Source organism: Neltuma alba, unplaced genomic scaffold (genome assembly GCF_004799145.2).
Source record: "Neltuma alba isolate B1F8T4 unplaced genomic scaffold, ASM479914v2 tig00005764_pilon, whole genome shotgun sequence".
Lineage (NCBI taxonomy): Eukaryota > Viridiplantae > Streptophyta > Magnoliopsida > Fabales > Fabaceae > Neltuma > Neltuma alba.
In genome coordinates this window covers 192,170-207,866 of record NW_021634221.1, presented here as the reverse complement: position 1 = coordinate 207,866, position 15,697 = coordinate 192,170, and the positions used below count along the sequence as shown (strand labels likewise).

At 37.7% G+C, this 15,697-nt stretch overlaps 1 protein-coding gene across 1 annotated transcript; it reads right to left on the bottom strand.

Annotated features, from left to right (window-relative positions):
• Positions 1–1,798: 1,798 nt before the first annotated feature.
• Positions 1,799–13,867, bottom strand: LOC114748619 (adenosylhomocysteinase 1-like). The gene is made up of 2 exons (XM_028937056.1): positions 13,163–13,867; positions 1,799–2,401 (listed from the first exon to the last, which is right to left on the bottom strand). Exons 1-2 carry the CDS (start codon positions 13,865–13,867, stop codon positions 1,799–1,801), a joined length of 1,308 nt encoding a protein of 435 aa, XP_028792889.1.
• Positions 13,868–15,697: the final 1,830 nt, after the last annotated feature.

Sequence of the window (15,697 nt, the reverse complement as noted above, 5' to 3'; positions counted from 1 at the left end):
AACTATAAAACATGTGGCAAAGGGATTGAGAGAAAAGCATTGGCGTTCTGTAATATTGCAGGGCAACGAGGCTCATGAAGCGGAAAACTTTAAAAAGAAAATTATTTATAATATATATTTTATTTGAGAAAACGATGTCTCTTGTTGCTAGAAATATAGATATTTTAGTTCATGGTATAACACATAAATATTCACTAATCATGAAGCATTATGTTAGTTAACTTTAATCTACTGCTAAGGTATACTTTTAGTTCTTTAATTTTAAAAGAAATTAATTTTTAGTCTTTTAACCCTAAAATCATTAATAAAAAAATAACAATATTAAGACCTTGAACGTTAATAAAACATTCACAAGTACTACCATATTAAGTTTAATTCTCAAAACAACCATAACTATTACAAAAACTATCATTTAAGACTAATAATTTTATGATTAAGTAGGTTATTATCCTCCTCTACCCTAGCCGTGCCTACATCTTCCATATATGTCACTGTCTAAATCCATTGTTTCATCTCATTCTCATCATCCATTTCAATATAATCTCCACCAGAACCTCTCCTTGATCTCAAGATTCACCTCGGTTTGGTCTCGTGGGTTGCAGCTTCATGGCTGTCTCAAGGAGTCTAGAACGTGATGATCATCTTCTTCTTCTTCAAGGTGCATCCATGGCCGAGCAAGCTAAGAGGATTTGTGAGGCTTTAATTTGATCGCCCTTTCCTTCCATGAGAAGCCTGAGATCAGCTTAATATCCGTGGTCTCTTAACTGATCCAGTTTTGATTCTCAATTCGACTTGTATTTTTCCTTTCTCGGCTTGAACAGGGGATTCTTAAAAGCTGTGATTGTTGTGTATTTATTAATTAAATACATATTTCATGATTTGTAGATTTAATTTTGATTGTGAATTGGTGGAAGCATTTTTTATTTATTTATTGCTTTGACGAATTCCTATCTTGTTGTGAATCTAATTGCGCGGACTTGTAAGACATTATTATGCCTAGTAATTACATCAAAATGGTTTTTTAGGAAAAGATAATCCGGTTGGCCAGGCTTCTTAAGATATGATAATCCAATGGAACCTAATTAGCCACATATTAATTAGATACACTATAAGTGCTAATTAATGAACTAGATTGACATGCTATATGATTATGGGAGTCTGAAGATGCTTAAAAAAGAAAAAACTATCAAATTTAAAATCATTTTATGTGCTTGTTGAATGACAGGATTTCAAAGTCCCTTTCTCTCGTCCTTTAATTAATTACCCCAAAATAGCCGAAAAGTGAGAGCTCCATTTTAATTTTGGAAGCGTTGTTAAGACCTAGAAGCAAACAGCCTTTAACACTCATGAATAATAATAATAATAATAATAATAATAATAATAATAATAATAAGTAATTTGAATAAGTTGACCCTAATAAGATAATACATGTGCTGACTACTAAAAAAAAGGAGCCCTTTTCTTTTAAAGACAAGACAGAGAATATCCATTACATTTCTCAAACACAGAATGAAGTAATGAACTATACAACACTGGGCATAAGGGCAAAAGCGTGATGAGTGTATCACGTGTAAAACTTACATCAAGGAATCAGAATCCTAAAGCATTGGGCTGAGAATTGACACTAATGGGCTGGGCTTTTATTCTAATATGTCTCCCCATAGCCCTAATAACCGGGAGATCTATGCAAATTTTGGAAAAATGAGATCCTAACTTTGGCACCATTCATGGGCAATATTTATGACAGCCAGAGCGGCCATTCCAAAACGCCCACAAGCTTTAATTTAGCGCCGATGACTTAGTATCCCCTTGACCTTATCACCCTTCTTAGGGTCACCAGCCGTAGCCACGCTCGCCTCCGGAAGCTTGGGAAGGTGGAGATCAGAAACCTTCCTTTTAAGATGCTCAGGCATATCATAAACCTTGTCCTCGTACTTATACCAGTCCTTCTCAGGCTCCACAACTCAAGCATAGCAACCACATGGCTTGCACAAGACCAAGACGGCATCAAATCAGGGTATCCCGTGTTGCTGCGAGGGTCTAATATTGGATCCATAATGTTGTAAATAACCGCGTTGTTCTTCATCTTCGTCACGTGTTTAACAACATCAATATTGTCTCGTTTGATGTTGGTCACGAATATGTCTGCCTCAGGAACAACATCGTCGAGGATCTTAGTAACTTCGAAACCTCCTAAGAGAGCTCGAAGGGCATGGTTGGAATCATCCGTATACACAACCACATTAGCTCCAGCCAGCTTAAGTGCGGACTGTGCGGTAGCACATCCCTTGCTAGCATCATCATATTCACACACAACAGCTTTTTTCCCAAGAATCGTAATGTTGGCGGCTCTCTTTATCCCATCAAGAGCAGCGTAGCGGCAACCGTACAAGTTAATGAACTGTTAACACAAACATAGAATACGTCAGATATAATGTTGAGTTTTGCAAAAGGACCAACAAGATAGGGTCTAACGTTGCTCATGAAAAGCCAAACACATCATAATTATTGGCAGAAACAACTCCGCACAAAAACAGCGAGTACAATTACTGGTACGGAGTAGCCAACGGAAGAGATAGAAAAAGTTTGGGAAAATGACAATAAAATACCACTTGAATTCTAAAAAGACAAATAAGGGTCCTGAATAAGCAAAATGACAAATAGGGCACTGGGTACCAATTTGGAATTCATATTTTTGGCCAAAAGACCGAAATGCTCTTATCAGTGAGGTAAAATGAAGTGAAACTAAAATGAAAATAAAGATGGAGCACCGGTTGAGCACATGAAGAAGGAAAGAGAAACGCTGGAAGAACACATTAGAGCTGAAAAGAGGTGAGTTTAAGTCGGTAGTCTTTGGAAATGGTATAATCTTACTCCTCCGCATCATCATTTTTTTGGGATTGCTGATTTAATAGATTTTGGTTGTGGGCAAGAGGGTTTGTAGCAAGAGAGAGAGTAAACATGTCGCATTAACTGATGGTGGGGTTTGGGTAGTTCCTTTTTGTGTCTGCTTTATGGCGCAATGGTGGGGACGGGTGTGCTGGAGATGAGGTTTTATACTTTATATTGACTATTTTGAATGATGTAGCGGAAATCAAAAAAGGTGGCAAGCAATTACGTAGGCGTGAAGTTTGCGTTCAAGTGGTGAACGTTGTTAAAATCAATAATGGAGTTGTGAAACCCTATAATAAAGTTGCGAATAGAAGAAAAGTTTCTCTCTTTGTGTGTGTTTTGGGTGTTACGTACGTTGATGGAAACTAATTGGCGGAGAAGTTAATTTTTTTATATTTAATGTTGTTTGCTGCAGGTTAGCAAGTGGTGATGTCTTGTAACATTGTATCAACATCTTCAAAAAGACTTGCTTGTTATTTTCACGTAGATGGGAAGTTTGTGGAAAATGACAATGGCGAAGTTAAATACTGTGGTGGGACTGTCAGAGTAAGAGTAATAAATGAGGGTACAAAACTTGAAGATTTGAGGGCAATGATAGGCGAATGGTTCAGCATGGATTGTCATGGCTGTGATATTAAATACACTTTGAGTTTTGATGAGAGGGTATTGGTAGATCTTATAGATGATGGTGAAGTTGATAATCTATTTGAATATAATGATCGTAATGCACATATTTATATAGCACATAAAGGTAATGACAATGTGGAGGAAGGAATGGGTTATCCAGAAATGTAAGTGAGAAATTTTTTTTTGGTGGTTATGAAAGTTGATAATTGTTGTAATATTGTAGTAAATCTCTTAACAACAGTGGTAATTATAAATGCAGGATCTCAAGAATGGTAGGACTGTCAGAACAGAGTGATGAGCCTACGTTGGAGGGAAATGCTTTGGAAAGTACAAGTTCTGGAGGCAGTGAAAGACCTAATGTAAGCCTACCATACAGAGTAGTGAGTGCACCTACACCTTTGTCGGAGATGAATTCTTTGAAATGAAAGGAATTGTTGTTAGGACGGAACCAAACTTTTGCAAATGCAGAAGATTTCAAGAAGAAAGTACATAAGTTCAGTATTGCAAACAAGTTTGAGTACAAGTATGTGAAAAATTGTAGGGAAAAAATGTATGTGAAATGTAGTGTTGAAGGTTGTCCGTGGAGGATAAGTGCAAGAGTGGGTAGAAAGAGTACTCCCTTTTTACGTGTGGCAACATTCATAAATGAGCATGTCCATAATGCATAAGACAATCTTCATGTGGAACATTGTGGTTCAGCTAGCTTGACAGCATCAATCATCACAGATGAGGTAAATGATCACATAGACAGGCGTCCAAATGATATAAGGAAGACTTTAGAAAGAGATTATGGTATGAAGTTGACATATAAACAAGCATACAGGGCGAAGCAAAAAGCTTTAGAGGACATACATGGCAGGCCTGACCAGTCTTATATGCTTATTCCGTGGATATGTGAACGGTTGAAGGAAACAGATAACAAAACCGTGGCCAAATGGGTGGGTAATACTAATAACAAATTTGAGCGTGCATTCATAGCATATGGGTGTTGTATAGAAGGCTTTATAGCTGGTGCTAGACATGTACTGTACATTGATGGATGTCATTTAAGTGGACCGTATAAGGGGACGTTACTGTCGGCGTCTGCTTATGATGCTGACAACGAATTGTTACCTTTTGCGATTGCTATTGTAAAGGGAGAGACACTTGAAGATTGGACATGGTTCTTATATATGATTAAGGAGATAGTTGGCTCGATGGAATTGACAATTGTGTCAGATCGACACAATGCAATAATAGGTGCCGTGCAAGCAATATTTGGTGGTGAGAGGCATGCATACTGTTACAGACATGTTAAGGAAAACTTCAGTGCACAAATGATTAAATTAAATAGAGGAAAGAGGAAGACTAGTGGGAAAGCAAGGGAGGAGGGACTGCAATACCTGGATGCCATTGCATATGCAAGGCTTGACACCGAGTTTGATGGTGCAATGGATAACATGAGAAAGTTCAATCCACAATTATTTGAGTGGCTTCTTAATCATGGTGATGTTGAAAGGTGGGCCTTAAGTAAATTCCCATTTAAACGGTGGGATAACATCACAACAAACCTTGCTGAGTCATTCAATGCTTGGATGTTGAAAGAGAGACGATATAATGTTGCCCAACTTATACATGAGCATCGTGAGAAAGTGGCAAAGAAGATGTATGCAGCAAGCATAGCAATGAGTAATTGGAAAAATGGTGTAGGCCCAAACATAGATGCAAAATTGGTGGACAATGTTGCTAGATCAGCATGCATGCTGAGTGTACCTTATGGAGGAGGTAGGGTGTGTGTCCATACAGCAAAAGGAGCTGTACATGTTGATCTTGGTCTAGGCGAATGCACCTGTGCAGCTTGGCAAATGTCAGGCATTCCATGTCCCCATGCCTGTGCAGCTATTAAGGCTGTGAATTGCAATGTGTATGATTTTGTTGATGAATGCTACAAGATTACATCACAGCAAAAGATTTATGGCAGGAGTATGATTCCAGTGGCGACAGTAGACATGCCAAATCATAACAATTACTGGGTGGAAAATATAGGAAGTCAAGTGTTCTTGGCACCGCCTTTGACTAATCGACCGCCAGGAAGGCCTAAAATAAAAAGACGAGAGTCACAGTTCCAGAATAGGAAGATCTACCATTGTAGCACATGCAAACAAGTTGGGCACACAAGAAGAACATGCAAGAATCCAAGCCCAAGTTGAACTTAGATGTCAATAGATATGGTGATTTTTTGGTGTAAATAGTGTTGCGTGAATGGTAAATCCCATTGCACGTGTAGTGTAGTTAGTATGAAAGTTATGGTTCAATGTTTACCGTGCTGTACTTGAGGTGTAGTCATTTGAATATATGTAATGCATCTGCTGTCATATTGCTGCTGGTTTTTGGTAAATACTGTTGCGTGAATGGTAAATCCCATTGCACGTGTAGTTAGTATGAAAGTTAATGGTTCAATCATGTCAAAAATACTGCATCTGCTGTCATATTGCTGCTGTTTTTTTGATAAATAGTGTTGCGTGAATGGTAAATCCCATTGCACGTGTAGTGTAGCTGGTATGAAAGTAAACGGTTCATGTTTATCGTGATGTACTTGAGGTGCAGTGATTTGAATATATGTAATGTATCTGCTGTCATATTGCTGCATTGTATTGTTCATGGCAGAAAATCTGCCCAGCCCGGCAAGAGGGTGCAAAACCCAGTATAAAAGTAGTAAATACCACTGAAAGAGTTGTAAATCCCTCTATGTGTTTTGCAAAATTCACCTCCGACTTTTACCGTTTTGAGACCAAAGTTGCGCAGGCCAATTTTTTTGGGATGCAAAACCCACTATAAAAGTAGTAAATCTCAGTTGGAGAGTTGTAAATCCCTCCGTGTGTTTTGTAAAATTCACCTCCGACTTTTACCGTTTTGAGACCAAAGTTGCGCAGGCCAATTTTTTTGGGATGCAAAACCCACTGTAAAAGTAGTAAATCTCAGTTGGAGAGTTGTAAATCCCTCCGTGTGTTTTGCAAAATTCACCTCCAACTTTTACCGTTTTAGGACGAAGTAGCACATCCCAATAAACATACGGTTGGAAAACCTACTGAACAAGTAGTAACACTCACTGTAAAAGTTGTTATTCCCACTATGTGTTTTGTCAAACTCAGTGTGGTATTTGTGTTTTTCTTGAGTTGTCCTGCCTCTCAAAACAGGTTGTCAAACCCCTTCAAGAAGTGGTAAAATTCGCTTCTACAGTTGTAAATCTCGTCACATGTGTTGTAACAATTTGGGAAAATGGTTTAACATTACTTGAAAATGAGTTGCCTTTACAATCCCTGAAAACAGTTTGCAAATTCCCTTACATACATGACATTAACTAACACATCACTAAACTTAGACAGCGTCATTTACTGCCGTGATGCACGCTGCTTTTTCCTCGGTGTGGGTTCTACGGATGACAGCAAGTTCAATGCTTCTTCACGTCTTGAATTGAGCTCATGATTAACAAGCCACCACATTAGGTTTCGTCGGAAATCAGCAACATGTTCTTCACCGTAGTCAAGCGTCACACCGGGCTCCCATTTGCTCAAACATATTAAAACATGAACACCACAGTCTCGCCTGCACATGGCAACAATGTCCATGAGTGAAACACGAAGTAGCATTCATACATTATTACATCAACAACTAATACCACTCACAGATTGTTCTGTTGAGGAACAGGGGCCCAAATAATGTCACTCATCTGCTTCTTTCCAATGGTATTGGGCTTTACTATCTCAATCATGTCATAAAATCGATCCCTCTGCATAACACATACTTGCATTTGTAAATAATTTGGTAAACAAAGAGCATGCTACACAAGAACAGTAACAATAGTCTTACACATCCGGTCACCACAGTCATCATATCATCATCAGCTGCACCTTTCTTCTTACTCTTCTTAGCAGGAAAACTTGGCTTCATTGAGTCCAGCACATAGAAATTCATTGTCTTAGGCTCAAGCACAAGACAAAACCAGTGAGCACCAACAAGTGTAGGTCCAAATATCAAGTCACAGTCTCTTATGTTGTAACCGACATATTCAGGCAGCAACTGCTTTTCTCATTTTCTAGCATCCCACCAAGATGGGTTCGCAGCTAGTATTGCCTGCAGCATCGAATGATTAGTCATGTAGTAGTAATTATTTTGTATTAATCTTAGTAACCTTACCATAAAGTCAGCATCAAATATGTGTCGCTTGACTTCTCCTTCGCTCTTCATATCAGCCAGTAAAGTCTTGCACACAACTGACATAAGCTGTTTGCAAGTAAATTTTAGTTTTTTGCACAGGTATACATGAGCATCAAATAAAAATTTATAGTACTCAGCCGAAGATCACAATACTAACTTACTCGGTTACCTATTCTCTCAATTCCTCCAAGTGTCCTTAGCTGATCTCGAGTGATATCCTCATCAGATATTTTAACTAAAGTCCTAAAAATGTGTTCCCAGTATCATTATGTGTGTAGTTAATTAGTAAACAACCGATAAGTAATATCATTCACAGTCATGGGAATAGTAACTTACACGTCACCCTCCTGCCTTGAACACATGTGGGATATCATGTTAAAAAACTTGTCCTTTTCCTCCATATTCCTCTTCTTCCTCTTAACAGGTATCGTCAAAATCCATGGAGAATTTATGGCCGACTTCACCTCCCTCTGTGATCTCCTGGGCTGTGTATTCTTGTCCATGGGGGAAACATCAGGGGAATCCATATCTCCTGCTTGTATTCCTTCTTCCTCAACATCAACCATGTCAGCCTCGTCCGAGTCATCTCCATGATAAGGTACGTGTCCTGAGTCCTGTCCATCATCATCATCTCCCTCATTTTCATCATCACCATCATCAGCTTCATCTTCTCCCTTATATTCAGCTCCAACTTCACTAGGGCCCTTATCTCCCACAGTACGATTTTCCTCCATCGTTATGTGCACCTTATGTAGCTCATCCTCTACTGCACTAACAAGTCTCTTGTAGCTTAAATCAATTACAGCCATCAACTTTTGATGTAAGCTTTGCAACTCCTGCATCACATCATTAAAAAAAGGTCAAACACTTTATCTTGTTAATGCACATTGAAATTACGAAGCAAATAAACACATCGGGTGTAAGTCAGCGACACTTCTCCTTCTTCTCTCCTCATCTCCAACCCTAACTTTCGAGCCCTTCTGCTTATACAATAGGCCTCTGTTGCTCTGCCTTTCCTTCTTTGTCATCTCCTTTATCCTCTCATCAGTCCAGAATTGAATAGCACTTATTGACCCATCTCTAACAGATTTAGATAATGGGAAGCGCTCAGCAAGATATAACTGCAACATCAAATTATTAATTTTATCATCACTCCATTCAAACATAGAACAAAAAACAATGGTAGTAAATACATACCAATAAGAGGTAGATGCATCCTTCGACGTTGCAACTCCCTTCATCATTGTCTTCCCCTACGTTTCTATACACTTCAACATAATCTTCCATCTCTTTCCACAAGTTGTTCACAATGTATGTGGCCCAATCAAATTGGTGAAATTCATGCATAGTACAACACATCACCCTTACTAGCTTGTCACTCACTGTTGTTTGTGAGGTAGGAGCTAGAAAACTCCCAAGTGTGTACAGCATGAACAAGAACTCGAAATTCTCCTCATTCTCCCCAGATTTAATGTCTTTGAGTATCTTGGTAAAAGAGACTTTACCATATTCATTCTTCAACCTCTTATATGTTTCATCATCATCATCCACATCCGTTCTTACCTTTTCCCCTGTGTGGGGTACCTCCAACAACTCCGCAACATCTTGTGCATCAATTTCCTTGATCTTCCCCCTTATTGTAAATTGATGAGTAGGCGGATCATATGCTCGAAGAATGCGTACTATGAGGTCACGAGGGAGTCTCTCACATCCCATGTCAAGCAAACTTGCAAATCCCAAACTTTGTACCTTGGCTTTCAATCTGTCATTGCTATTTATAAATTCCACCAATGACTTGTATTGCCGGACTGAGCAACGGGTGCTAAAAGCAACTTTTTTCATCCGCTTCTTCTTCGTCCCTTGCTTCTTTGGTTTGTTCACTTTATCATTATACTTCTTCCTCTCCTCTGGTGGCAGCTCCCTCCATGCCTTTGCTCCCTCCCTAACTTCTTCTCTCCTATTCCTAAACTCTTTGCCCGCCTTAAATTCATGCAGAAACAGCATGTACCCACTCTTTACTTGTCTACTTCCCTCTCCTTGTCCTTCTACTTGTACTTGTAACTCCATTTTCCCTGCTGCAATGACACCACTTGTTAGTCATTCATAGTACTATATTTCTTTCACAACAATGTCGTCAATTCCATCAACAAATGTGGTCAATTACACTAACAAATATAGTAAATTTTATTAACATATCATCAAAATACCATTGTCCACTCAATTAACAAGTGTAGTCAAGTCCACTAACAAATGTAGTAAATATCATTAACATATCACCTACAAAACCATTGCACAGTCAAATGAATTCGTATCACGACGATGTTGTTATTCCTGTAACAAATCTGGTCACTTTCATTGACTAATGTAGTAAATTCCACTAATAAATGTTGTAAATATCATTAACATATCACCTACAAAACTATTGCAGAGTCAAATGAATTTGCATCACGGCGATGTTGTCATTCCCATAACAAATCAGGTCACTTTCATTGACTAATGTAGTAAATTCCACTAATAAATGTAGTAAATCTCATTAACCTGACCTACAAAACCGTTACACAGTCAACTGTATTTGCATCTGCTCACTTTCATTGACTAATGTAGTAAATTCCACTAATAAATCTAGTAAATCTCATTAACCTGACTTGCAAAACCATTGCACAGTCAAATGAATTTGCATCTAGTCACTTTCATTGACTGATGTAGTAAATTCCACTAATAAATGTAGTAAATCTCATTAACGTGACCTACAAAACCGTTGCACAGTCAACTGAATTTGCATCTGCTCACTTTCATTGACTGATGTAGTAAATTCCACTAATAAATGTAGTAAATCTCATTAACATGACCTACAAAACCATTACATAGTCAAATGAATTCGCAGCACGACGTTGTTATTCCCCTAGCAAAACTGGTCACTTTCATTGACTAATGTAGTAAATTCCACTAATAAATGTAGTAAATCTCATTAACATGACCTACAAAACCATTGCACAGTTAAATGAATTTGCATCACGACAATGTTGTTATTCCCGTAACAAATCTGGTTACTTTCATTGACTGATGTAGTAAATTTCAGTAATATATCACCTCAATATCATTGTCCACTCAATTGAATTTGCATCACAAGCATGTTGTCATTCCCTTACCAAATCTATTATTTTCCATTGCCGAATGTAGTCAATTACTCTAATTAATGTTGTAAATTTCATTAACATATCAGTTAACAAATGTAATCATTGCCAACACAAATTTAGTCCTTCTCAGACCAACAGTTGTTATTTCAAAACCAAACCCGCTAGTACTATTTACTACTTACCTCATCAAATTTACTACTCGGCTAATAGAATTACTGCTTGCTAAATTACTACAACAGGATAACCTTTGCAAATTTTACCCACGCAAGGACAAACTTTTCACCCTAAACCATTCAATGAAAATGAAAGTAACTTTGTCATTGCCGCGCATGCAGACCAAATTAGTGGAATTCTACTTCCTTAAAATCCCACCCTCTCCACATAGAAAGCTATACTCTTTTTAGAAAAGTCAATTAACACCGACAAAACTATCCTTTCCATTTTGTTCTTTTCCTTCAAATCAAAATAAACCAATCCCCACAACAAAAGCAATCCCCTGTTCCAATTAAAGGCCACCCAAAATGGATTAAACACTATCAATCACAATCATTTCCAAATATGTACACAACCAAACACATCAGCAATAACATGGAAACAACTTTTTTCGTCCTAGAGCAACTTTTATGGGAACAACAAAGACGGAACCACAAAGAGCATCACTGCATAATTACATTTTAAGCTTCAGGGACCCATCAAAAATGCTCTATGAACAACAATATTCAAGTTCCCTACCTGTTTAGTTTCGAAAGCGACGGCGGCAATGTGATTTCGGCGACCGCTTTTTCGTTACTAGAGGACCTTCGATTTGGTTTCGCCGAGTGGGGGCACTTTCTGTTTCGGTGGGTTGCTCTCGTCGGGTCGGCGGGTTGCTTTCGTCGACTAGGGGAGGTAGTTCTAGTTCCTGTTTCACTTAGTGGGGGGTTGCTTTCGCTGAGTGGAAGCAGTTCCTCTTTCGTCGACTGGGGTGTTGTTTTCGCCGAGGAGTCGGTTTCCTCCTTTTCTCCATCTCCTCAAGTTTCAAACATCTTAAGGGTATTTCAGTCTTTTGGCCGAAAATATTAATTCCAGATTGGTTCCCAGTAACCTCCTTGTCATTTTGCTTATTCAGGACCCTTATTTGTCTTTTTGGAATTCAAGTGGTATTTTATTGTCATTTTCCCAAAAAGTTTCTTCATCAAAAAATAAAATAAAATAAAATAAGACGGGAAGAAAAAGAGACCTCAAGTGACTAGCTTCCTATTCAACAGACCGGAATAGGGTTTAATATTAGAAAAAATTGTAATAAAGTCCAACTCAAGAGAATTAAATACAAAAAAGTTTTTTGAAATCATTAAATTATTTTGAAGTCTTAAGAGACCTCATTGGAAGAGATTTTAATTGCTTACCAAATTGCCCTTATTTCTTTTTTAAGTATACATTGACAACTAAAAAAGCAATTGTTAACAATTTAAGCTGTAACAATTAACAACTATTATGACAGGTATTAACAATACATTTTTTCAGCAGATCACAAAAAATGTAATGTATGAATTGTCAATATCTGCCGTGATAATTGTTGATCATCACACCTTAAGTTATCAATGTATATTTTAAAAAAATGTTATGGGTAATTTGGTAATTAAACAAATGAAATCTTTCCTTGGGACTTCATAATAATTTGATGATTTTAAGAGATTTTTTAATATTTAATTCTCTACTATAAGACCTTATTGCAATTTTTTCTTAATATTTTCTCTTTCCACGTGTGAATTAGGGGTATTGTCTTTCTGGGATAATGCCCAAAACTCAGGTAAAAATAAAAAGTGAATATTTTTTGAAGTAAAAATAAATAAATAAAAAGAAGACAACATTAAACAAGGGGGAAATTTTGACCATGTGGAATATGGACGACAATAACAAACAAAGGACAGCACGTCCAAACTACAAATGTTGAGACTACTCATCATTAGATTTGAAGAATTGACTCTAAAGTTAACGAATTTGAAATTTGAAATAGAAATAGAACTATCATTACTTTGGGCATTCGAAGCTCATCATATCTAGATCATTTATATCTTATTTTAATAGTTCAGATTTGATTTTTTCTATTTTTATTTGTTTAAAATAATTATTTTAATATGTATAAAATATAAAATAAAGATAATCTCTTAACTATCATTCTTTTAAAAATAATTTTTTTATTTAAAAATAATTAATTAAATATTTTAAATCTGAATTATTCAAATCAAATATAGACAGTTTAGATTTGATAAGTTTTTAGTACTCATTAAGGTAATGAGTACTGAAACTGCTTCCACATTGATATTTACCCCCCTCTTTGTAACAGAGTGGTTGACACTGATGGCAAGGAACAAGAGGGTTCCATTAGCTGGCATCTGGTAAAGCCTCTCAGTAGCATCGGCTGTCTTCACAGAGACACCAACTAGTCTCTCCTTCGTCTTGTGGTACCTTATGGGATCAGCCTCCAACCCAGCCCTAATCATACTGAGAACAATGTGGAAGTGGAACTCAGTGTTATCAGTAGAAGACAGGTCCGGAAACTTACCAGTCTTCGCATATATCTCCTCAACTTTCACACCCTCATGGATCAAGAAGGTGGTGTCGCCACCGTCACCAACTATCAGATCCGGACCACTACCAGGACCCCAGTCAAGGGCACGTTCGGTACACCACCAGTACTCCTGAAGAGTCTCCCCCTTCCAAGCGAAGATGGAGGCGTTGTCACGAGCGATGGCGGTGGCAGCGTGATCCTGAGTGGAGGAGATGCAGCGAACTTCGGCTCCAAGAGCAATTAGAGTTTCGATGAGGACAATGGTTTGAATGGTCATGGGGAGGGAACTGGTGATTCTGGCTCCTTTGAAAGGCTGGAAAGGGTTGAATTCAGCACGGCAAGCCATGAGACCGGGCATTTCCATCTCAACGCTCTCGATCTCTAGGTGGCCAAAGTCTGCCTGAGACAGGTTCTTGACCTTGTATTCACGGCCACCGGTGGTTTTTTGAACATCCAAGGCCATGGCTTTTCTGTGTGGCAACCAAAGAAGAATAGGTAGAGTTGTGCAACAGGAAGAAGAAGTGTGGTAGCCTCGCTTCAGAAGTGGAGCTGGGTATTTATAGCCGTAGGATGCTACTCATCAAAGCAACAATGCAACAGGCACCTCACACCAACTTATTCTTTCAGTACCATTTAGGTATTTTAGACAACCAGCTGGCCTTACCCTAGATTCAACCATACGTGTTTTTGAATAGTTTCAAAGCCCTCACATGTTGCTTGATATATAGGAACCCTTAAGCTTTTACAAGAAAGGATTAATTAAATGATAATTATGCAGGGCTGCTAGAATAAAGTGTCACCCTTTAACGCTACTTTTATTTCAAATCCATGTTTAGTTAATGAAAGAAAAAAAAAACAAAAACAAAAACAAATTAAAAAGGTTGTTTGATGGGAAAATCACAAATAAAGACCCTCGAATTAGCAAAATTACTCTATGGTCACCTGAATAATTCAAATTACCATGAGGGACCTAGTCTCAAATTGCAAATAGCAAATGTTGGTGAAAAGACGAAATTGCCCCTTAGTAAATCAACTTTATTAATGAAGGCTGAGACAAACAATGTGATCGTGGAGAACTTGGAGGAGAAGATTGGTGGTGCACCTGGTTGAGAATCAAGTAAGTAATGTTTGCAATGTTTCTAAGTATACTCTTCTTCTTCTCTACCCTGTAAGACCCAGGAATGTGATGTTGTTCTTGAATGTAGTGAGTGGCATTATGGGTCGTTGGGTGATAGGTATGGAGGGAGTGAGCGGTGGAGTTGATCATGGAATAATATTGTTTGAGGAGGGTTCAGTTGGGTTGAGATTCAAAATATTAGTCTTTGTAGTCAGATTGTTGACATGTGATTTTCATGACGTAAGTTGTCATTGATCTCTATTAGGAATATCATGAATGGGAGAGTGGGGGAGGGGAAATGGAAGGAGGTAATAATTATTAGTTTGAGTGTGAAGTTTAAGATGGTGCAGTGGGGGGAGAGGAGTGAAGATCTTGTCATTTAGAATGTCCAACTTGTAAAACCCTAATGTCAAGTGGGGAAGAGAAGAGTTAGTTGGTCTTGATTTGTAAGTGCAAATTTGATTGAATAAAAGTATACTGAAGCTGATATATTTTTTATATGTAAATTGTTGTTCCAGGTTAGCATGACAAAATGAACTGTAACAATGGGTCATGTTGTTGGAAGGAATTGTTTTGTTTTTTCCATGTTGGTGGTTATTTTGAAAGAAACAGTGAAGGTAAAGTTAAATACGGTGGAGGGAGTGCGAGAGCAAGCAGCATAAAAGAAGGGATAACACTGGAGGAATTAAGGGGGACAATATCACAATGGGTACACAGTGATGCTAAAGGGTGTGAAATTAAGTACATAGTTAAGTTTGCTGAGGGCACACTGATTGATCTTTATCATGAAGGTGATATTTGCAATATGTTTAGATATAACGATGGCAGTGCTCATTTGTATGTAGCAGCGAAAGGGAACCAAAAGGAAGGTGGAGCAGTGTATGATGGAGAAATGTAAGTGGTTAAAGTTTTGTAGTTGATAGTTATTGTTCGATAATGGATTATTGTTAATACCCAAAGAAATGTTGTTATTATGTGTATTGTGTAGCAGTAGAAAGTTGTTATTTGGTAATGAATTGTTGTTAATTTGTATATAAATCTTGTAATTAAGGTAATGAAGTTGTGGTTGGAAGTTGTAATTTGGTAATGAGTTGTTACTAATTTCCATTCAAATGTTGTTATATTGCTTAGTCTGTTGCAGTAGTAAGTTGTTATTTTATAATGAATTTTGATATT